Source organism: Sciurus carolinensis, chromosome 12 (assembly GCF_902686445.1).
Source record: "Sciurus carolinensis chromosome 12, mSciCar1.2, whole genome shotgun sequence".
Lineage (NCBI taxonomy): Eukaryota > Metazoa > Chordata > Mammalia > Rodentia > Sciuridae > Sciurus > Sciurus carolinensis.
The window spans coordinates 83,303,391-83,328,414 of NC_062224.1; the positions used below are offsets into that span (position 1 = coordinate 83,303,391).

The window sequence follows — 25,024 nt, forward strand, 5'->3', positions numbered from 1 at the left end:
AATTACTCTGCAAAATTTGAGTTTCCTTCAGTACTAGGAACCTGAAAATGAAATACACCAATTACTCTAACAGGTAACATTATGAAAAGTTACTACTGATTTTAAGTCCAATAATTTCCCCAAATCATACCTCTTATACAAAATTATTTATTTCTCCAATAATGACAACATAGGATGAAAATGAAAAATATTTTAATATACACACATACCAAAAAAAAAAAAAGTCAAAAACAATAAAATCAAAAAGCATTGAAAGCATTACATAGTGCAAACACCAAAAAGAGAGAGCTATTAACTTAGTGGTGCTTATAAAAACTAGGCAAGAACACATGAAAATGGCTCCCTCAGTCCTTTTTTAGCAAGCTGGTCACCACTCTGGGTTCCTTTAAATTGCCTTTTTCTCCTACTTTATGAAACCTCATTTGCTATTCCTACTATGACTACCTGATTAGAAGTATTTGGAAAGCTGCATGTTTCCTGTATACTGGCAGTGCACTTTATGCCACCTACTCAAGTTTATGTAGAAAGAATTTTTGCACATCAAGACCAAAGCAAGGCAGTTCTATCAGGATAGCATCTTCCATCCAAATTTACACGATTCTCTTAGGACACTAGGTGACAGAATTCTTCTAATCAAGTCTCATATCAAGGACAGGACAGAAGCCAGAAGTGTGGGTTTTTTGTAAGCAACACAGGCTGTGCTCGGCAGGCACGAAGGAGAACTCGTGCTCAGCTTCCAGGACATGAGGTGTTCTGAATATATACCCCAGAGCTTGGTCTAACAAGAATATAATGACTTCTCATACCTTCTTCAAGGCAATAGTAAGTTTTGAAGGTGCTCCCCCACACTTAATTCCCAGAACAAACCATGAGGTAGAAAGGGCGGGTGTGTGTGTGCTCATCTTACAAATAATAAAACTGAAGCTTAAAGAGGTTCAAAACTGAGACTCAAATCAGAGGGATAATCTCTCTAACCAAGAGGCAATGAGTAGTGCATAGCTATGAACTACAGAAAAGTCCTACTCAGAGGCTGATTATGACTCCTGTGCCAAGTGTTGAAGAAACCAAGAGACAATTCATTTCTTATTGGTCTTAAAAAAGGTGAAAGTGGGGGGAGGAACCAAAGGAAAAATTTTTGAAAAATAAGGCAAACTACAGGGGAAAGGAATAATCTTCCTGCATGAAGCAGGGACAATGCCCTAAGAATATGGGAGCCGACTGTCATTACATCACACTTTTTACAAAAGGAAACCTCAACTACCACTGTTACTTAATATTAGTTAAGAGCTCCAGCGTCATGGCTTCCCTCCCTCACTGCTAGAACTCATCATCTCCCTGTAATACAAGTATTGCTCAGCAATCTCATCTAAAGACACTGTAGTTATAACCATCCAAGAGCAATGTGAAGGCCCCTGGTATAAATGCAACATCCCCAAAATAGATAACTTTAAACTAAGAGGACAGAAGAGCAACAGAAAGGGTGGGAGGAAGTGGAATTGTCTATTAACAAAGTAGTTACTGTTTAAAAAACAAAAATGCCTTTGGATAAAAAATTAAATGTGTTGATAACTCTTAGGTGTTATAATGATAATGCCAATTTTCAATAAAGCACTTGCCAAATTACAGAACTGCTCTGAGAAAGGAATTGCCTTGATAACACTATTGGGCCCTCTTAAGGTACCCTTGACCTTCCTACCTGGAGAAATGGGGAGTTCTACCACCTGGGAGTTCTGAATCCAGAGGGCACTTAATGAGGGCATTTACATGAGTGACAACAACCTGCAAGTAAGGCAGCTTCATGGATTTCAGATAGGCTACCAAGAAATATAAACCACCTCTTCTTTCTGCAGATACACCTATTTCTGACGTTTTCAGTCACTCAAAAGGCTATTAGAGATTCAGCAAATCTAAAAGGTAGGGTTACTGTGATAACTTTAACAAAGCCACATTCACCAATAATAGCATTACATGGAATTGCACATTCATTACATCAAAAGAAGTCAAAATAAGCTATGTCATGTTCTCCCACAGGAGGGGAGAATTGGTGTTGTCTATAAAGGAATATAGCAATGACAATAAGGAGAGCTCTGCCATCACAAAGGACATCTCAAAGCAAGGAAAAACTGTCCCCAAATTGGGTCTAGGAAGCCACTTTCACAACTGTCTCAGATACTTGTTTCCAATTTAGCCTTAGAATTCTCCATATTTCCCCTCCTACACTAAACTGCAGCTCATCTACTCAAAAATCAGAAAATCCAGCAAAATAACCTCACCATTCCCTATGGCAGTGCAAAATTCCAAGCATTTGTAAACACTGTACATTGACTTTTGGCACAGGGAGAGTTTGCAGGTTCCTTTATATTTGAAGTGCAGATTTTAAATGCAGTTAGTTCTTTATCTACAGTCAAAGGCAGCATCAGTCTTGACAGGGTGTGTGTGTGTGTACATGTACCTATATACTCATGAATGGGAAGAACCATCAAAATGATTCTTTAGGATGTAAGTCAGAACAATTCAGGCACATAGCGGGCTAAATGGAAAACAAAAAATTCACAGTATCTAAAGCCACATACTTTCAGAAATTCACATAACTGTGGGAAGAAAATCCAAACAGGTGGTTAGCAAGTTTCCTCCTTTCTACAGTGAACCAAGAGGTATCAATACAATAGCTTTATAGAACCCAAGAATATTCACCCATTTCTCATTAATGACTTTTCAAAGGAGCCAACATTGCATTGACACACTCAAAAAACTGTTACAAATAATCTTGACCTTTAAAGATGAATTCATCCAAACCAAGTAACATTCTACAAAGCACTACATACATCTAAATATATACAAATTATAAACCCCAATATCATCACAAAAACATGGCAGTGACTCTAATTCTTAAACTATACAAGTCTGTAGTAGTTTAGAGGCTGGTCTGGCTGAACTCGGATCTACCGTTTCAGCCTATGACGTGATGTGATATCCCTAGATGGACTGTGGGGAAACGGAAATACCAGTTTAAAGGTTTGGCCTAAATTTTCAGTCTCATTAAGCACTAAAAAAAAACCATACCAACTACTGTTAAGAACAATGTAAGGGGAGTAAGTCAATAGTGAGAGATAGGAGACTTTCTACAATCTAGAAATTGTTTTTCTAATGATTATCATCTCTGTATTGAACCTTTTGTCCATGATAACATGATCATAAATATTAACTTAAATGACCACTAAAATAAAAAATCTGATGCTGGGCTAGGGTTGTGGCTCAGTGGTAGAGCACTCATTTCACATCTGTGAGGCACTGGGTTTGATCCTCAGGACCACATAAAAATAAAATAAAGGCATTGTGTCCATCTACAACTAAGAAAATTAAAAATAGAAAAAAAAAATCCGATGCTGTGATTTCATTACTATCTTATGGCATTATGCAGAAAATACAGAACTCCAATGACTTCTATCTTAAAAAATCCTTCCTAACATTTGAGATTAGTGACTATGTAATTTAATGTCCAAATGAAGACATATGAAAGTGAAAAGGGAGAGATGGAGACAAACCAGAAGTAGAATGCTGATAAAATAAGGGAAAACTGGTACTGTCTCCAGAAAAGCAGAGCCTATGTCCCCATAATCACAACTAAAAGACAAAGGGTCTATCTTAGAATTGGTTAACTCTGAAGATTTCACAAACTATGCCTTGCTTCAGAGGCAAAAAAAAAAAAAAAAAAAAAAAAAAAAGAACAAAATCATAAATAGATTAAGAAAATGGTTTAAAGTTTTCTGCAGGTAAATAGCAAGTTTGACTCAAACACAGACCCCTAGCACCACAAAACAAAAACATATCTTGGATCCTCTAAGCAATGTACTTAGTGTTGGGGGCGGGGGAAACAGTGAAGAAAAAGAAAGAAAATTGAGTAGCCACAAGGTTTGCCTTTGGTATGGATGTACCAAAATTAGCATCACAAATACATAAACAAAATGTTCAAGTCTTCCAAGTCTTATTAAAAAATGCAAGTTTGTGTAAGGGAAATACAGGGCACAACTGCAGATCTCAAATTCTGATTTATAACTTACAAAAAAGCATTTGACTGGCAAAAATCCAAGAGAACTGAGAGCTATGAAACTATTACAAAGTGAATATGGGGGGAGGAACAGAGAAGAAATTTTCTAAAATTTTAGAACACTATGTTCTAACAAAACATTTAATTCAAAGGAATAGCTTCGTTTCCTAGAGGGAAAATTCTCATACCCAAATGCCTAGAGAGAGCCAGACTTGGGCTTCATTTTCCAGGAAAAAGCAATACTGGAGAAAATGGTTCAGAGTCCCTGTTACCTTTACTCATTAGTGGGAGCAGTTTTCTGATTTGCTAAACCTGACATTTACCAGGTCTTTCTTTTGGGACAAAGTGTTAAAAGTCATTGTTCTCTCTAAAGTCTCATTTTGGCTGCAAATCAAAGTCTCTAAAACCATTTATTAGAAGATATATATTTTAAGATTACTGGTCCCAAATTTGACAAGAATCACCCTTTAAAATATTTAAGGAAAGTTAGTATTTTTAAAAGATCTACTATCATGAAACTTGGATTCTAAGTAACCCTCTACCACTAGCTTTATCATTTGGCTTCATGTGCAAAGTAAGAGAGACTGAATACACGAATGTATTATAGTCTTAAAATCAAATCATTTTAAGAAAACTTCCATTCCAGAAACTAATAATAATAAAGGTATCTTGTTCTGCCTACTTTCTGTTTGGTACCTACAAAAACAGGAAGGAAAAACCCTCCTCCTGGGGCAAGGCTTCTACAAGAGTACTCTGTGGAAAAACTGAATCAGCACCTCCAGGAATGTTTGTTCAAATAGCCCAGACCTCAGATATCAGTCTCCAGGGATTTGGGCAATTTTAATAGCAACCCAGGCGATTTTTTTGGCCAAGTTCATTTTCAAAATGATGTATTCATATCCCTATGGATATGTCAAGATTTTACCATGTATGATGATAAGGAAATTAATTTGAAGATCTTTAATTTCTGCATGTATTATCCTAAAATTGATGTGACCTAAGATGACTCAAGAGAATTATTCATTTTTCTTTAATTTCTTCCCTTTTAAAACTGCCATACTCCCTAATCCTTTCACTCATGCCAACCTTACTTTAGGTCTTTGCACTCAGGTATGAACAACTACAAAGGTACAAAGAGACCCAAAAAAAGAAGGGGAAGGAAAAAAAAGAACCAAACCTGGAGGGCTCCTAAGAGACAATGAATACTAGAAAGCAAAGCAAGGGGAGCTTTGGTTAAAAACTTCTGTGCCTTCTCTTTTTAAAATCTAATCACTGAGAAGGTTGTGCCAGAGATGTGTGTGTGTGTGTGTGTGTGTGTGTGTGTGTGTAACATTTTCTGACTAAAAGTTTCATCTGATTTGGCTAATCAATTTTAAAATGACAACAGGCTTTGCCAGTTTAAGTGATGGTACTTTTCTATAAATTTAATCAGCTAATCTACACTGCCCCAAAACTTTGATAAAAATATTTTTAAAGCATACATATAATATACAATATACTAGCTGGTATATCCTTTTTAAGCACTTAAATTTTAAAAATTGAGATGTCATATTAAAATTGTGCAAAAGGAAATCTTATCTAGGGTGAAAACAATGAAATGGTTGAAGGACTGTCTCAAAAGGAAATATTTTGCAGTTAGAGGAGTATCCTATAACATGCTTAGAGTGATTACTCAAAGGGTACATTTCATTATGTTAACTATATCTAGATTTTTTTTAAATGTGCAAAAATGTATATACTCTCTCAAAATTGTTTTAGGGCTATTAGCAAAACATTTGATAACCATTACACCTAGTTTAAGTCATGTGCAGTGGCACATGCCTGTAAACCCAACTACTTAGGAGACTGAGGCAGGAGGATCGTGAGTTGGAGCACAGCCTGGGCAACACAATGAGATCCTATCTCTTTTAGAACTAAAAGGGGGTCACTCAACACAGTGAGACCCTGTCTTTTATAAGATAATGTTTTCTCAGGGTTAGTCCTACTACTTTTCTAATAACTACCTTGGATTCTGACACCAGAATAACATTACATAACAGAAGGGCAGGGAATAAAATTAAAGAAAGGGTTAATCTTCAAATAATTTGCTAAGTGAATGAATGAATTAATGTTTATGTTTATGCTGGTGATTGTTCCCTCCCAGATCTTCATCTTTGGGGGGAGAATCATTTTCATGTTAATGAAGTTCCAAACTGATCATCTAGATCTAAAATACTCAGTCTTAAGTTCAGTACAAGTTTCAAAGCAAAACCAATCCAGAACACAGAAGTTTAGGCACATAAATGAACACATGGGCTATACTCAGTAGAGATGGTCAATACTGACATTTTGATGTGTGACCTGGTACCCCTAATATTTCTCTGCTATTGATTCAGCTATGCTATAAAAACCTTAATAACCAACTGAATCTCTTTCTTGCAAATAGGACATGAAGCCCCAGCCTTCTTCAATCTTCTGGCGCAGTGAAAACAAGTTGTAAGATGGCTTGTCCTTCCATGAATAATGTTTCCATCTCGTGGTCTTTTCTCACACAAGCTACATGGCTTCAAGATATTCTGGCAATCTTCCATATTTTCTACATCTGTTCTCTGCTCAGAAAGGTTATCTGATTGTTCTCCCATGCTTGAGATGGTCTCTTGGCTTTCAGAACTGTGAGCCAAATCCAAGAATTCCACTGAATTGCAGGGATTAAAAAGTTTAGAATTTCCTTCCTTTACAGACATATCTTTAGGTCTAACAACTGGAGCTGAAACAGTTCTTCGACAATCAGGTACATCAATTCCTTCATTTTCCTTCTTTTCAGGCACGGCAGTGATATCAGATGTAGAGAGAGAATGTGTTAATTTAGAACAATCTGAATACCAATCCTTCCTCAAGGCCCAGCAACGAAAACAGTACCTCTTGCTTGGAGAATTAAATTTCTTGCACTCAGTACACTGCCATTCATCCTACAAAGACAAATGCAGCCAATTAATACTCAATCAGTGGCAAGTATGACACCAAGAAAAAGGGAAGGCAGGCTGAATTCTCAACATCTCACTAATTTAGTGACAGAAAGTCAAAACACACCAGTGGTCCAGTCTAGAATTTGAATAAATTCTACAGCCATATGGATCAAAGTCTTTGGAAGTTTTTATACTGATGATACCCAAAACTGCCATTTTCAAGTTGAAATTTGATATAGCTACTTTAAGAAAGTTAAATTAGGGCTGGAATTGTGGTTCAGTGGTTGAGCACTTGCCTAGCACACGTGAGGCACTGGGTTCAATCCTTAGCACCATATAAAAAACAAATGAATAAAATATGGGTATTGAAAAAAACAAAGTTAAATTATCTGGGTGCCGTGGTCCACACCTGAAATCCCTGTGACTCAGGAGGCTGAGACAGAAGGATCATAAGTTCAAAGCCAGCCTGAGCAATTTAGCAAGACCCTGTTTCAAAATAAAAAATAAAAAGGGCTACTCAGAAGTACCGCACTCCTGGGTTCAATTCTTAGTACCACCAAAAAAAGGGAAGGGGGATAAATTAATTATTTTGGCTTTCCATCCAGTCTGGATAAAATTTACATTATTTGCTTTTCCTTGTCTTTTTTTAGGTCACTTTCCTGTGCACAACTCACTTCTTTATCCAATAAGAAGCTTAAAAAAAAAAAAAAAAAATCAGACAACAGTCTTTCTTTCCTACTAATTAACAAATATAGAACTTGACAAAGAGAAAGCTACAAGTAAAATGAGATTTGAAAACTTCTCAATTTTACTCATGTTCTCTCACTGCTCTCAGAATCACAGGTAGCTAATTGTATGCCTAAATCATACCCTCTGAAAAATGAAGGTTCTTGTCCTTGAATGTCAAGTAATTTTCCTCCTATACACACTAGGAGACACGAGAGCCCAATGAATTTTAAACGCCTTGCTTAATTCAAAGGTAGCTACCTGGAACAAGTCATGAGTAGTTAATGTAGATAATTGCCTGGCTTTGACAGGATCAATGATTTGACACTGGCAGACTTGATTTCTTTCAGGACAAAGGCCAAGCACTTCAAGTTGAGAAGTCATAACTCAATTGTCCAGAATGAGCAGCAGGAACACATCCATCTGTTAAACTGGGTTATTCTCCAGAGAGCCACAAAACACCCTCACCAGTTTAAGATCTTCCAATATCACCTGAAATGCTATCTAAATACTCAAAGGAATTTCATAAAGATTTGGAATTCATAATTGATGATATGCCACAGTTTAACTGGCATTACTTATTCTTCTTTAATAGTACATAAAATAATAGGGCTTAATAAATTCAATGGCATCCTTGATTTGATGAAATACAGTCTATTTGTTTAATAGGTTTTCTGAGCCCAGCAGTCAATGAAGTCTGATTAAGATGAAAACATTTATCTCTGCTATTTATATTATGGTCAAGAACACTTCCTAGGGCTGGGTAGGATATAGTTCAGTTGGTAGAATGCTTGCCTTGTAAGCACAAGGCCCTGGGTTCAATCCCCAGCATCGCAAAAAAAAAAAAAAAAAAAAAGAGCACTTACTAGACCAATATGTTATACTTTATCATTTAGTTATTCAGATAACTTCAAAGAACTACCATAATGATCAACAGCAGTGAAAAGGGAGTAGTGGGAGGATCGACACCAGGGACAACCTAAAGAAGTTTCTGTCTCCAAGCTGTAAAATGTAAAATCCTATACTTAATCATCCCTTATTTCCTTTCTCCCAAAGTGAGTTAGCTACAGGAGGCATTACAAGGAAAATGGGGAAATAACATAAAAAAGAGAAAAGAAATGTGTACATAAGGGGTTAGATTTGTAAATTGGTAACAAACCCATACCTATTATCTAAGAGATTAATACCAACCTTCTTTAATAACCCTCAATATTAATCTATGTGGAAACTAAACTCTTCCATTTATTTCTTTTAAGAAAACAATGACAAAAATTATTTTGTACTCTTCAAAGAAATTTAAATAGCCTACAGGTCTGTAAGTGAAATTACAGAAAGATGATAATTAGTGGGAAAAAGTAACACAGGAGTACTTTAATTAACTATATCTCCACCATGCCATGTCCAAAGAGTTTTGAAGGCAGAAACACAGAGGAATTTAGGTCATCCTTTCCGGACTAGGGAGAGATTTGATCCTTTTCCCTTCTCGAATTCAAATAAACCTCGAACAAGACATAAAGAGCCAGGTGCAGTGGCACACACCTCTAATTCCAAGGACTTAGGAAGCAAAGGCAGCAGAATTCCAAATTCAAGACTAGCCAGGGCAAGTGAGAGAGACCTGCCTCAAAATAAAAAGTTGGGGATGTAGCTCAGCAGTAAAGCACCCCTGGATTCAATCCCTGGTACCACAGAGGGGGGATAAAAAAGACGGTGAAAAATCCAGTATCTCTTAGCAACAAGGAAATGTGGCTAGAAAAAGGGCGGAAAAAAGGTGTTCTTCAACACATGTGTACTACTGGGATTACATCATCTAAAGATGTGGCCAGTGCAAAACAGCTTTTACTGGACATTCATACCTCAGAGGTAACTTCTATATCAGTATCATCACTTAAGGACTTAGAGTCCTCAAGGTCATCATTTTTCCCCACTTCAATCATCTGTGAAGGCAAAGACATCTCATTAATAAGGTTTACCTGTTATAGATGAGGCTATTACCTGAAAGCAAAAGACAAAATTGCTTCAATTTAAAACTCACACTCTGCCTCCATCACTAGCACTTAAAAAGGAGATAGCGTAAATATAAGATCAAAAACATGGTTCAGCACACACCCGCTGACATTTAGTAGCACAAATGATTGAAAAGGCCCCCAGAAGGGTTGCCAAATGTCTTCTACATTCAGAAGGGAGGTGTCCAAATTTACAACTACAGAAAATAAATAACACCAGAGTAGAAAAGTTGCAATTACCAAACATAGAAATTGATCTTGGGAATCTAGGTATATATAAAGAATGAAAAATGAAGCCATTAAAAATTTATTTTTCACATTTAAGAATAAAATTAAGCTGAGCATGGTGGCACATGCCTGTAATCCCAACAACAAGGGAGGCCGAGGCAGGAAGATCACAATTTCAAGCCAGCCTCAGCAACTTAGGAAGACCCCATCTCTCAGTAAATAGACAGACAGACAGATAGGAAGGAAGGACTGGGAATGTAGCTCAGTGATAAAGCAGCCCCAGTTCAATTCCCAGTACCAAAAGCAAACAAAACAAATGGTAAAAAAAGAGTAAAACCAGTTATGCGATATTCTGGTTGCCTTACCAAAAAACCTGCCCATAGACCAGGAGACAAAAGAAATGTGTGGGGAATATCTTCTAAATTTTAAAATGTGGAATTTAAAATTCTACACTTAAAACCCTAGCTTTGTGGTCCAATAAATAAAATAAAAATAATAAGGAAAACAACTATGAACCTCTATATAACAACTTTCTCACAAAAGTTCAAGTATTTTAAGCCCAATTCTCTATGTAAAAGTTTCCAAATGTCATTGTGTTTTCATGCTAGCCATGGAATTCCTTTTAATATTGTCTAGAACTAGTCTAGGAGAAACCCAAGCACTTATCTATAGCTAACAACCAAAGTCTGATGAAAATCCCGTAAATGAATGAGACAGAATTTAGGCCTGGGTTCTGCCCCACCTCCCCCATATTTAATGGATGTTTACTGAAAATCTTCCATGGGCTGGACACTAGATCTGCTGTCCAATTTCTTGTGAGACTTAATAAGCATGCTGCCAGTGTCACCTCATTTTGGTGTGTTCACACCACCTATATGCCCCTCTTTTCTCCTATGAAAATTTCTCTATCTCACCATTTAGTTATAAAATGTTCATGAAAGTTATGAATATTTCCAAGCTATTTCCAGTATTATTCTCCTATAGGAGAAAATGCTGAGATAATTTAGAAGTTTGTTTTGTTAGCAAAGCAGCATTTCTTTTTCTTTGTGCATTATAGTTATATAATATATAGTTATATAGTTATGTATTAGTTTGGCTCATTTTGATAAAACCATACATGGAATTTAATTTACTTCATTTTTGTTCCCAGTGGTGCCCCCTCTCCCCCCACAACTTTCCCTCTCTTCTCCCTCTCCCTATTCTTCCTCTACCCTACTGGTCTTCCTTTCATTCATTTATTTTTTTTATTGGTACTTTATAGATACACATAAAGGTAGGCAAAGCAGGATTTCTAGAAGAAAAAACTTCACAGTGATAAACTAGATTAGCAGTAGAGAAAAGGGTAGCTTATTGCTTCTAATGGAGTAGGAGCTTCACCATGAAACCTTATCTCAGACTTCAGGATTAACTTATTAGGAATCTTAGAATTGGATATGGGGACACATCAAAAACTAAAAAGGGGGGAACTGTGTGAGGAATTTGTTGTACAAAGAGATAAGAGACCTGAAGAGCTCATGCGATGAACACATAAAAACAATCAACATTAAATTTTTCCAGAACGTACCTTTTTGTCACTCACTTTCCCTACTTCTTCACTTGCTTGTTCAGTATCAGCAGCTTCAACTTTTATTCCAACACCTAACTGCTCTGATACTGACTCATTTAAAAACCACAAATCATCTGTAGTATCTGAAACAATGGCAGTACCTATATCCTAATAGAGAAAAACAAACATGAACTTCTATAATCAATACTTATCAGAAATGATGAACAGAAATGAACCAAAAACTTAATATCTTCACATTACATCTCCAGAGAACATCTTGCCTTTCCTCAACAGAAGTGTATGTCTTCAACACATATTTACTTGGCACCTACTGTGAATAAACAAATTGATGTGGCAAGGAATTCTCTATTTTAATAGGACATCAAGTATAATATTCAATGAATAGTACCGAAGAGCATAAGAGGTAAGGACCCAAAGTTACTTAACTAAATAGAATTCATTCTTGACATCTGTTTCCACAAGTGGCCCTCTGAGATTTGAGAAATCATTCCATTATTTCTGACATATTCTTTCCTTTAATGGACAATGACTGCTTCCTGAAGAAATACTAATGGTAACCCTAACCTATTATTTTGCCCCTGCTATATGTCCATTCATTTATTCAAAAACTACTCAATAAATGCCTATTACATGCCAGACACTATTCTGTGTACTAAGTGAAGGAACAGAATGTAAGCCCTGGCCTTACATTTCAGTGAGAACAAACAGACAATAAATAAATAAATATATACCAGAGTATAATATATTTTTACAAAGTAAAAAGTGCAATAGAGAATATAAACTAAGGTAAAGAATCAGAGAGGCTGAGGAGATTATTTTAATTAGGGGTGGATTTTACAGGGTCACTACTTAAAACTTCACAAATACAAAACAGAAAGTACATGTATCCTATTGGAAGTGTGCAACATGACAGCCTTGGTGGCCAGGGATAACTATAAGGAAATTCCATTTGTGGCAAGTCCTAAATCATGAGAAGGAAATGAAAGGATTTGGGGGAAGGCTGTCTCAGAAAGAGGAAAAAACAAATTTATGTTTGTTTTGTTTTCTCCTGAGGGAGAAAGGAATTTTGGGCTACAGGGTCAGAAAGAAGCCTGGTATATCTGGAATATACACAGTGAACAAGGAAGAATGACAGATGAGGCAGGCCGGACAGTTTAGTTACGGCTATGGAAAGGATCGTAGATTTTATTCTACTTGGTTCCTGAAGCCACTGAAGAATTATAAATGCAATAGTGATGTAACCTATCCTTTTAAAACATTTACTCTGAGTTAGGTGCAATGGTTCACACCTGTAATCCCAGTGACCTCGGAGGCTGAAACAGGGGGATCAGAAGTTCAAGGCCAGCCTCTGCAGCTTAGCAAGATCCTGTCTCAACATAAAATAAAAAGGACTGGGGATGTAGTTCAGTGGTAAAGTACTCCCTGGGTTTAATCACTGATACAGTCAATGACAAAAATTTATTCTTCAAAAAATTTTAACTCTCAAATGAACAAGAATAAAAACATTTGTGGTATGAGGTGGCTATAATATCTGCATGAAGAAGAAAGAGGGTTTGAACTAGGTTATGACAATGGGGTAGTAAAAAGTGGTTAGTGAGATTTTGGATATGTTTTGGGTAAAGAGCTAATACCATGAATGTGGTCTATGACAGAAAGAAATCAATATGTCCTGGGTATGGCAGGAATAATTGTGTAGATAGTTGAATTATGAAAAAGGGAAGGCTCAGGAAAGTTTGGTAAAACTAAGAAATCAAGAGTTCATGCTAAGTATCAGATCTAAAAGTAGAGATGTTAAGTAGGGAGTGCAATATGAAATTTGGGCATTTAGTGGAGAGGTCAGGGCTAGAGATATAAATGTGGGTATCATATACATACAGATGGTATTTAAAGTCAAAGGAATGAAAAAGAATTCTTAGAGAATGCAAAGTGTGGTAAAGAGTAACCAAAAATATTACTCTTTCAAAAAAAAAAGTTCCCTTTCAAACATGAAATTTACCTGATTTGTCTGTAAATCAGTTGAGCCATTACTTCTAGGTGTATAGTTGTTTCTCAAGTTTCCTAAAAACCACCAAGGCAGGCCAGCTACATCCCACTCCTCAAACCCAAGGTCCAACCTAGATGTCTCATCTTGGCTTAAATTTATTAAGTCTTCATCTATAGAAATTAAATAAAAAGAATAATAACTATGTAGACAACACTTAAGAACCCATAGTCTCCTCAGAATACTAACAAAATATCTTTATAAGATTGGTAAAGAGAATTTCCTATTCTTAATAAGAACCAGAAATTAATTATTTGTCTTAGTGGCAGAACCCAAATTGCTTTGTTTAAAGTTTTATTGGTAAGTAATGATAATAGAGGATCATTTATCAAGGAATCTAAATCTCAAAAACTATTTGAACAATGGTATCATTCTAAAAGGATTTCTAACTGATCACTTATTGGCATTTTAAAACATTCATACCACTGTAATAACTAAACAATGACTTGTTCTAGTCCATGGTGCCTGGTAATGGCCCAACCTACAGGACTGCAAATGGTTGACAGCACAGCAGCCTATCCCATGAGATCAAAGCAAAGTATACAGAACAAAATGGGCAATCACAGGGTAGTGAAAGCAGTCATACCAGAATCACATACTCCGAGACAATTCTCAATAATTCATATGGCTTGGTAGATAATAACAATTATAAATACTGAACTCTAGTCCAAATATACACATACATATGTCCTTTTTGGATTGGTGGGCTTTTATTAGAATTAAGCAATTAGAAATATCACAAATATTAAGGCCTATTTATTTCACATAAAAGATCTTGTGTTGTACCTGTGAACTACACTCAAGGTTAATTACTAATGTTAACTTTGCTGTTATGACATGAAATCCTTTCTTTCCCATCCTCCAGAATTTTGTTGTATTTCACTCTATGTCTGCTTTCTCACTCTTTTCTACCTCTACCCAATGCACTAGGCCTGCCGATGGCAATCATAGGTTCTTAAATGTGCTGAGCTCTGTAGTTGAAAGAATTTCTGCAAAAAATGGTCTCTGCCAGAACATAAGGTTACCTTTATATATTTACAAATTAAATCAACCCTGCTTACTATAGGCAAATCTGTGACCAAGGACACTTCAACTATCTTTCTATTTATTCACTGATTAAATGATTAGAAGTCAAATTCCTGAGATGAAGTCATATAAATTATCCTCATCTACTCAAGCTCTTTTATGTTAAGGAAATGGAAATCTTTCCATAAATAAAAAATTCTGTCCTTGGGTTTGGGTTTAGCTCCAGTGTAACAGGTAACAGCACTTGCCTTGCATGTGTGAAGCCCAGGGCTTGATTACTAATACCATTAAAAAAAAAAAAAAAAAAAACTTTAAAAATTTGCCCTATCTATAGGTCTCTCTGAAAATTCTAAACTATTGATTCCCAAACTTCCAAAACAAACTACATATGGTATCTTGAACTAATTGTTTTTATTTTATTGTTCTCTTATTTTACTCACTGTTATATATAGGGGGTACTAAGGTAGATGAATTCACGTATGCAGAAAATTCATCAGTAGCAAACCAATCAATATGCAACTATTTTCTAATCTTCTCCAAGGCATTCTAGCTAACAGACGGTATTACACTATCCCAGTAATCCTGGGTTGCTGCAAGAGCACTAGACCACCTTCAAAGTTAACAATGGTTGAAAAAAGATTTTCAGAAAAGAATTAGTAATACAACATATGCCCTCCTATTTCGTATGCATTGCTTTTTGAATTCTCTATATTAAAGCTTCTATAATGGTCCTACTTACAGCTAGTGCTTAATATATCCAGATGTCTTTTCTAAAAGAATAATTAACCCTCTGCCAAAGAAAAAGGGGGGGGGGGGGCAGGAGAAGTAAGTCCTAATCCAAAACTTACCTCCTCTAGAATTTCTGCGTTTATGCTCTGAGGTAGGCAGTGTGGGAATATTACCCTCTTCAGTTTTTTTTCTGGAACCAAAACTTTCCTCTGTACTTTGCTGAAAGAAGGGAAAGATGTCTATCAGTGTAGTAGAAATGACTAAAACCAGGGGATGTAGCAGTTCCATTCTGGCTCACCAGTGTGTGCAACACAATGGGTTATGCACAAGAACTCTAGAGTTCACAACAGTCATCAAGTAAAGCAACACAACTCTCTTCAACCCAGTATGAGCAGAGCTAGGAGAATCCCAAACCTGGAGTTAGGGGGCAATGACCTCTGCATAAAGATCAAAACTGTTTTTTTAAGAGTATTTATCTGTATACTATCTAAGAGTATATATGATCTGTATAAAGCCTCTAGCCTACCACAAAATTAGGCAATATTTCAGAAAGTATGTGAAACTCTCACCATTTACCAGTATGATTTTAAAACTTCCCCAGGTTTGAGGAAACTTTAGGAAATGGCCTAACATGAACTTAAATGCAACAAGCCTGTTAAAATTTTAATAAAGCAGCTTTCTCAAACACCTATATACATTATATACAATCTCTCTCGCAAACACACAGGCACACACAAACCCAAAGACAATGCAACTGGAAGAACTGAAGATCAGAAGTGCTACATCCCAAAGAAAAATTCAGAGACTGGAACTCTGTTATAGGCAGAACAGAGAAGGTTCACTCTGTCCCTGGTCTATGAACTCCCAAGGACCTTTCTTATTAAATTCTCACCACATTTGGGTAAAGGCCTTGGGAGTCCAAGATCCACAGGTACAGAGAAGGGGCCACTCTGTACAACAAAATAAGTCACCGTGTGGTGATTTTACCTTCAGTTGGTCTTGACTTGGAATATCCATACTGTGATCCTGTGCGAGAGCGAGAGTCTGAGCAGCATCTGGATAGCAAGTAAAACAAAAGGAAAACCTTCCCTGGTAATAACCATTCTTTCCACACAAAAAGGACCTCAGCAAACAACCCTACAGCAGGACAAGGCTCTCATTTTGAAAGAAAAAAAGGAAAAATCAGCACTGATAAAAATGACAAAGACCAGCCTGGCATGGTGCTACAGGCCTATAATCCCAGCTACTCACAAGGCTAAGGTCAGGCTGAGGCCAGAGAATTCCAAGTTTGAGGTCAGCCTGGGCAACTTACTAAGACCTCACTTCTAAAGAAAATGTATAAAATCACTAGACTATAGTTCAGTGGTAGAGTGCTGGCCTAGCATGCACAAGGCCCTGGATACTTGAAACTCACACCATTTACCAATAAGAAAAATAAAAATAACAAAGACCAAGATAGGCCACGTTCAAAATAATACCAAAATATAATCTGGGGAGAAGTGAATAATTACTAAAATGGCAAGTTTTCAATTTTTTATATGAAAAGTGGCCCTAATCAAGAAATAAGAGTATTTTTATCATTGCTTCCTTTACCACCAAATTTGCCTAACTTCAAACAGCATCAAAGAGTGGTTTTTAAAATTTAATTTGGCCTGGGGTTGTGGCTCAGTGGTAGAGCGCTTGCCTAGCATGCGTGAGGCACTGGATTCGATTCTCAGCACCACATATAAATAAAATAAAATGTTTATCAACATCTAAAAGAAATCTTTTTAAATTTAATTTGTTTTTTAAGAGTCAGAATATACAATCTGAAAATCTGAACTTCCTCCTACTTGCTTTTAAGGCAACAGCATCTCCAAGCAAACCTATAATTTTAAGTGTCAATGATGATTTTTTATTTAAATTTCTATCATCTGAATATAGATCTGATTTTTTCACAAATACTTATTTTCCCCAGTTACTACAAACATTTCCTAAGAAAGAAGAGAAAGCAGACAGAAGGTGTTCTCAAGGCTACTTAAAAAAAAAAAAGAAAAGAAAAAAAGAAAAAATTATCCTAGATGAGAGAAATTCTTAGATATCGCATTAGCCTAAGACAGAAATGTATTCCAAGAACTTACAATTTTTTCAAGCCGAATACAAGATAAAAAAACTTGGCTACAGAAAAGAGAATGTAGACCTGAATCATTCATTATATGAAGCTGTATCTAATGGAAATGCACCCAAATAAGTCAATAAAGTTCATCAGTCACTACCAGGTCCAGAGATAAGATATTTACAGAAAATATCATCCTCATCTAACAGACTGCCAGAGGAAAAAAGAAATCCAGATTCTACAACTGGTCTGATAATTCAGCTGTTTTGCACAAAGCAAACATCTTCAAAACTAATTTAAAGAACATTATTTCTTGAAGTATTTTTATATAAGCTAAGTGGCGAAAAGTTCAGAGACAGCATTTTACTGACTACAAGTGGTCCTCAAAGCAATTTGTATGATTAACATACAATGCAAGTGAAACAGGTCTTATAAAGCAATTCTATTACTGTCACTTATACTAATAGCCTTTCAACCTTGCTTAGGCTAAAACAATTATAAGCAAAAACACAAAGGAACAAAAAAAATCTAGGAAAGTCACAATGTAAAAAGAAATTTTTTAAATAAATAAAAAGTTTTCGATCTCCAGTACTACAAAAATAAACAGTTTTGTCATATCTATTTCATTGTACTAGAATACTTGGGAAAACTTAAAGAAATGGTTTAAAAACAACCACCTTCAGGTTGGGGATATAGCTCAGTTGGTAGAGTAGCCCTGGGTTCAGGTCCCCAGCACCCCCCCACCCCCCGCCAAAAAAAAAAAAAAAAAAAAAAAACACTTTCATTTTATATATAATGGCATTTCCTTCACCATCAAAATAAAGGTCCAACCTAACCCATCAGCAAAGGTGTAGATAGTTATATGGAAAGCACTTATTTGTCCTTTCAAATAAAACACATGCAATCAAGTTTATGAAAATCAACAGAGATGGCCAACGACAAGCACTAATTCAAGGGCAAATCCGAGCAGATAATCAATCAAAATGATGTGCGGGGCAATTTCCTGGTTTTGATTATTGCACTACAGTTACAGAAGATGTTGCCATTTGGAGAATCTGGGTAGAGTATATGATAACCCTGTATCATGCTTTCACAATTAATAAAGTCTGGAATTTTTTCAAAATGACAAGTTAAATAAGGAATAAAAAATGTTTTAAATTAATGTTCAGGGGAAAGAAAATGTGTCCAAAAAAATAAAAAATAAAAAAGGATGGAGGTGGGGGGGTTCAAATTCTGTTATAGGCAAAGGTTAAAGAGACATCAATGTGTGGCATAATGGGTAGAGAAAGAATCAGTGTGTTAGAAATCATTTACCAGTGAAGTCTAATACTAGGCAAATCACTCATTCTTAAAAAAATAAAATAAAAAATTAAAAAATTTTAAAAAACATTGTTTCTTTAACTCTAGACCCTCCTCACATGGCTGATACATAAATTGAAGTGTTAGTTGAAGGAATAATTTTTGTGATATATGACATATTAAATTCTGCAGAGAAAGTACAAGAAAAAAACTGAGGGAAAAAGTGAGAATTATACTCACTCCACATTTCAGAAACTAGATCAATGAGAAAAAAAACTTACTGAAAAAGTAGGTTAAAAATTTTAAATCCTCTGTATATTTCAAGCATTAATGACTATAACAGGAAAGGAACATTATTTCACAAATTGCTGATTTTCAATAAAATTGCCCTATCACTTGCAAGGCTTCTCAGACAGAAATTTAGACCTACATCTCTAAATGGGTGAAGTGGACAAATGGCTCAATGAAACAAACAGGCTTCAAAAGTCCATGTAAGGCTGGGGATACAGCTCAGTTGGTAGCGCGCTTGCCTGTCAAGCACAAGGCCCTAGGTTCAATACCCAGCACCGCCAAAAAAAAAAGTTCAAAATCACATTTCAATGACAGCAAACCCTCTTTCCCTGAACTTTAGGCATAAATCTTTATTAGGAATTGATTCTTTCCAATCTATTTACTTCAGCAAACACAGCCAATCTAAAGAGATTACATAATTTGAGCTTTCTTCAAAGAGCAATGTTACCTACAATCTAAATCACAAAATGGCTTCATGTAGGAGTGGAGAGGGGAAGTTTTCATTATTTGGAAATGACAGGGTTACATTTCAAGCTGACAAAATGGTTTCATGTAGGAGTGGAGGGTGGAAGTTTTCATTATTTGGAAATGATAGGGTTACATTCAAGCTGTATCCTATTTATTTACCTATCTCTAACACATCACTACTTTGGAGTCTTCAGACTCCAAAGCAGCCAGTTTCCTGAACACATCTAATAAATTAAAAGGGCAGTATTTAAAAGGTCTAGAATCAAGCAAAGGGTTAAACAAATTGACATTCAGAAAACAGATTACTAAAATCATTAGGTGAATGGTTCTGGGGACCTTTACAATAGATAGATCAGACTGACAACACCTAAGGTGCACAGAATCTTAACATGACTGTTAAGAGTCACGCAGACCTTACATGAATGATATAATCAAATGACAGTACAAAGCAACACCTATGAAGATCTCATGCCAAAGAAATTTAAACTTGAATCTATTCAAGCACTACTAGCATAGGAAAAACAGGGTGGCTAAAGAAACAAGTTAAACATTCATAAGGATACAATCTCCAACTCCTGAATGTGGGAAATTCTACAGGACAAATGATCCATTTCTTCAACAAATAAATGACATGGTGACAAAAGAAGTGTTCTATACCACAGTAGGGTGACTACAATTAATAATTTATTATATATTTCAAAAACAGAAGAGAGAATTTTTAATACTTTCAACACAAAGAAATGATAAATGTTTGATATGTACTGATTTGATCATTGCATACTGTATACATGTGACAAAATACACTGTACCCCAAATACATGTACCTCATGAACACACATGTAAAATTTTTTAGAAAGTTGGTATTGAATAAAGTTATTAATTAAAATCAAGCCAAACACACACAAAAAAAGGAGGTTTAAGTTTTATGAATTAAACAAATATAGTTATGATATATATCAACCAAATGTAATGTGTGAACTTTGTTTGAATCCTGATTTGAACAAGCCAAAAATAAAAGGTATTTTGAGTGTTGGGTATATAGCTCAATGGTAGAATGTTTGCCTACCAGGGTTGGGAGACTCTGGTTTCATTCCTAGCAGAAATAAAAATTAAATTTTTAAAAATGTAAAATTTTCAGATAATGGTAGAAATAAAACAATAACTAACTTATTAAATGGGATTATGGAATAATTATTAATTCTGTTGGGTATAATAATGATGTATCCATGTTTGAAAGAAATGTCCTTATCTGTTAGAGATTTTTAAAAGTTATGTCTAAATAAAGTAAACATGACAAAATGTTCACAACTGTTAAATCTATGTAGGCATCTGCCTATTTTCAGTATGTTTGAAATTTTTCAGTAAAAAGTTTAAAAACATAGAAATAACATTCTGTATGACAGTATATATATCCCTCCCAGTCATACCAAATACTGCATTCCATTTCTATTTCCATTCTCTTGCATTCCATTTCTATTTCCATTCTCTTGCTTTCCATTATTTGCCCCCTTAAACTCAAAGCTATAATATAGACTTAAGAAATATGTGACATACCTGTAGTGGCAGTGGTTAAAGTGATAAGATTCTTTCTTAGCATATCATATAGAGGGCTGTAAAAGAGATATAATAAAAAATTAATAACCCTAAATGCCACTGTGAAGATGCTGGTCATATCAGTGGTTTTCCATTATATATTAAATGCATCTCTGATATGTTATCTCCCAGCTTCCACTATTAAGTACAGAGAGATGGAATCCTTTTCCCAGAACTGCTTTTTAAAAAATCAATCTTAGGGGCTGGGATTGTAGCTGTGGTAAAACACTTGCCTAGCACATGTGAGGCACTGGGCTCAATCCTTAGCACCACAAAAATAAAGGTACTGTTCCATCTATAATTAAAAATATTTTTTAAAATACACAAATAAATAATCAATCTTAAATATTATGATGTAAATGCCTAGGCTCTTGTGACTATACTCCCATTAAAAAACTGATTAGTTTCTAGATGCAGTAGCATACACCTGTATTCCCAGTGACTTAAGAGGCTGAGGCAGGATGATTCCAGGTCCGAGGCCAGACTCAGCTACTTAGCAAGGCCCTAAGCAAGACCCTGTCTCAAAATAAAAAATTAAAAAGACTGGGGATGTAGCTCAGTGGTCAAGTGACTCTGGGTTCAAGCCAAAAACAAAGCACAAACAAAAAACACCTGGCTCAATTTATATTATGTCATTAGCTACCAGTTACCCAAGTGGGGATATTTCCTTTAGAAATTATTCTTTTCTTTAAGGAATTAAGTTTTACACTTTAATTGAGGGGTGAGGGTGGAGGAAAGTCTTACCAATATAAAAAAATGAAGCTAAAAGAAAGTAGTCATTACTAAGCTACAAAGAAAAGAGAACACTGGTTTCTCAATGGCTGACCAACCAGCTTGACCTAATGCAATACACCCCATGCAAATGAGAAAGTCACACACAGGTCATCTTAGTTCTATGACTCTAACTAGGCTCACTATCAACCTCAAATTGTCCTGCAATTCTACATTTCTTTGATCTGCTCATCTCTCCTCCTATCTCTAATAATTACTTCACAAAATCCTAACCTAGTTACATCAAACTCCCTCCTACCTGCACGATACCCAATCTGAAGCTCTCCTTCAACTAAAGCCCTCTAAAGGACTGTGCCCACTGGCTCTCAGCTCAAATGTTACCTCCTCCGGAAAACCCTAATATTCTAAATTCCACACTTCTAGCTTCATGTACCTCTTTTCTGTAGCATATTTGTAGCACAGTTTTACCATGTATTGGTGTGATTATTTGATTAAGAGGGAAAAGAACATCTATTCTTTTTAAGTTCTAAAAAATCAGACTTTGTTGCTCACTACTATATTCCAGTGCCTAGCAAACATATGCCAATGCTTATATATCTGTTGAGTAAAGGAATAACCATTAATAACCTAAGGAGATTAATTAGATAGAAATACTCAAAAAGATACACAATCCCTAACTCTTTCTACCTTGGATCTTTCACAGAGAAGCTTTGACGTCCCAGTAGTTCTCCCAAAAGATCTCCATCACAATATACCATATGCTGCTCCTGTTGATCATAAAGCTGCTTCACCATTATATACTGGCCTAGATAGTGCATTACCTGTGTGGGAATAAAATATCATGAAATGATCTGTCCAACTGCTAGTTTGCTAGAGAAAGAGAGAACACATTTACAAGACTGTCAGTGCACTGGCAGTATAAAAAGGGGGACAGTTCCCAACTACAAAGTTCGTCCACTCATTATCCTGGGCATCAATAGATCCAGACTTTTTAGCACAGAAATGTGCTGATCTGACAGTGAAAAAAGTGATGAATCTATTTAATATCCCCTCAAAAATGTTCTCACTAGTCCAAATGAAGGGGTTTGTTCTATTATTAAAAGTAGTAAGCTTTAAATCTGCCAGAGCCATAAAAATATTTTCTAAGCCCATAGGCATATAAATAACTAGGTTTCGGATATATGTTCACTTTTTTCTTTTTGGCAAATGCACAATGTTTAATAAGCTTTCAAGCATATAGCATATATCTACACAAAAGAGAATCTAGGTATTTAACAAATAAATACGTATTTATTTTACGTTATTTATTTTTCCCCACAGAGTTCACAAAATGGAAAAGAGTAAGTTCATGATTCAAAACTTAAAAATTACCCTTTAAAATGCAGATGGAGCATTTCGTATAACTTTTATTATGTCATCCAGGTTAGAATATTTTGTCAATTGACCTGTCTGCATTTTATGATAAACTAATGAAACCTACTGAAAAGAAATATTTTTAAGGTAGATTTGAAAACAAAAATTTTTTTACATAATAATTGCTTGTCACAGATCACAAACAGACTAAAGCAGCTATCTTTATCTTTACACCCCAACTTCTTAAGAATTATTAAATATCTGCATAGAATTTTTCTAAAACTATTCTTACCATATTGGAGCAATGATGCTCTTAATAATACTTCCAAATATATATTAGTGGATTAGCTGAGATCTCATATCTAACCTATTAGGGGACAATAAGATGCAGAAAAGCACCTATAGGAGAAGTTCTTTATGTTCATCCAATTTTCAGGAAAAAAATAAACTAAGTATATAAAATAGGATCTCCTAAAACACTACTCTAAATTTACATATAACGCTCTCATTATATCATCTACCTCAATGCATTCACTGAGAACCATGACTTAACAGTAAAAAACCAGAAAACTCCCCTTTAGGGACAAGGTAGGGTCATGGTTCATAAAAGCTTATCATGTGGGCTGGGGTTGTAGCTCAGTGGTAGAGGGCTTGCCTAGCATGCGTGAGGCACTGGGTTCGATTCTCAGTACCACATACAAATAAATGTCAAAATAAAGGTCCATCAACAACTAAAGAAAATTTTTAAATTCTAAAAAAGCTTATGTAAACATAGGCAACCCTGCTTTACAAATGAAGAAGAAGGCATAATTTGTCATAACAACTTTAATGATATAAAAATTCAGACATTAATAACAGTTGGTAGTTATGTCTTACATATAAGGATTCTAAGGATTCTGAAGATACAATGCAAAACAACACATTTAATTTAAACTAATGAAGGGGTTGGGAATAGAGCTCAGTGGTACAGCACTTTTCTAGCATCAACAAGGCTTTGGGTTCAATCCCCAGAACTGCAAAAAATAAAATGAAGGAAATATGGATATTATATAAAGATCTGAAATGCCTCCAGATTCATTTCTTTGAGAGGCATAAAATATTTCAGGAGTACAGCATGGGGAGTTTTCAAGGAAAAAAAAGTTCATGATTTTATTTCCTCTCTTTAGGAAAAGTTAGATATCTATCCTTTAAATGCAAACAGTTTAACGTTTTAATATCAAGTCTCTTCCACTTAAGAAATTCAATTTGTCTTTGTTTCTAAAAAAACTTCAGAAGTTAAATAAGTTATTTAAATGTGTAAATATTTAAAATAACTCAGTTCTCAGAAAAGTATCTGACACACTGATAATGGAAACACAATTGTAACAAATTCCTAAATAGCATATCTTGTAAATCATAGTGTCATTTTTTAAAATTTGTACATGTTTTGCATTTTAACTGAGATCAATGAATTCATGGTTAAGCTTATAAGATACTTCAATGTGAATTCTAAAGAAAATACAAAGTTCACCTTAACAGTCATTAAAACAACTAAAGTCACCTCCCTCTAGTACCTCAGAGTACAACTCTTTCTCATCTCTGATTTCAGAACTATTTGCTGGTTTATACTATTCAACTGTTCTTAAAAACTGAGAATTTTCAATGATGGCTTACCTCTTTAACAGTGAACATTTCACCTTGTGCACCTGCCGCCTGCAGAATCTTCAAAAGTGGCAATTTTGGTCGTACCTGTGTAAACATGAAATAAATCTGCTATTTACATTTCCATTAGATTGGTCTGAAATCCTATGGAACAAGAAAATTTCCTTAAATACTTTTTCTTTTTAAACAAATTCTGGGAGACACTTACCACCTAATAATGTACAATCTATTCTGTATAA

At 35.3% G+C, this 25,024-nt stretch overlaps 1 protein-coding gene across 18 annotated transcripts in view; it reads right to left on the reverse strand.

Annotated features, from left to right (window-relative positions):
• Positions 1–519: 519 nt before the first annotated feature.
• Positions 520–25,024, reverse strand: part of Mdm4 (MDM4 regulator of p53) — a 38,242-nt gene continuing 13,737 nt past the window's right edge. For 4 of the 18 annotated variants that reach the window (XM_047520206.1, XM_047520209.1, XM_047520210.1 and 1 more), the window contains 9 exons: positions 24,798–24,872; positions 22,479–22,612; positions 21,021–21,076; positions 16,301–16,368; positions 15,433–15,532; positions 13,514–13,671; positions 11,515–11,664; positions 9,573–9,653; positions 520–6,996 (listed from right to left, as the gene is read on the reverse strand). In XM_047520206.1, coding sequence (XP_047376162.1) covers positions 6,424–6,996; positions 9,573–9,653; positions 11,515–11,664; positions 13,514–13,671; positions 15,433–15,532; positions 16,301–16,368; positions 21,021–21,076; positions 22,479–22,612; positions 24,798–24,872 — 1,395 coding nt within the window. In that variant the 3' untranslated portion in view covers positions 520–6,423. Of the gene's footprint in view, positions 6,997–9,572; positions 9,654–11,514; positions 11,665–13,513; positions 13,672–15,432; positions 15,533–16,300; positions 16,369–18,211; positions 20,560–21,020; positions 21,077–22,478; positions 22,613–24,797; positions 24,873–25,024 lie in introns of those variants that run through there. The other 14 variants (XM_047520212.1, XM_047520211.1, XM_047520214.1 and 11 more) reach the window with 14 other exon arrangements.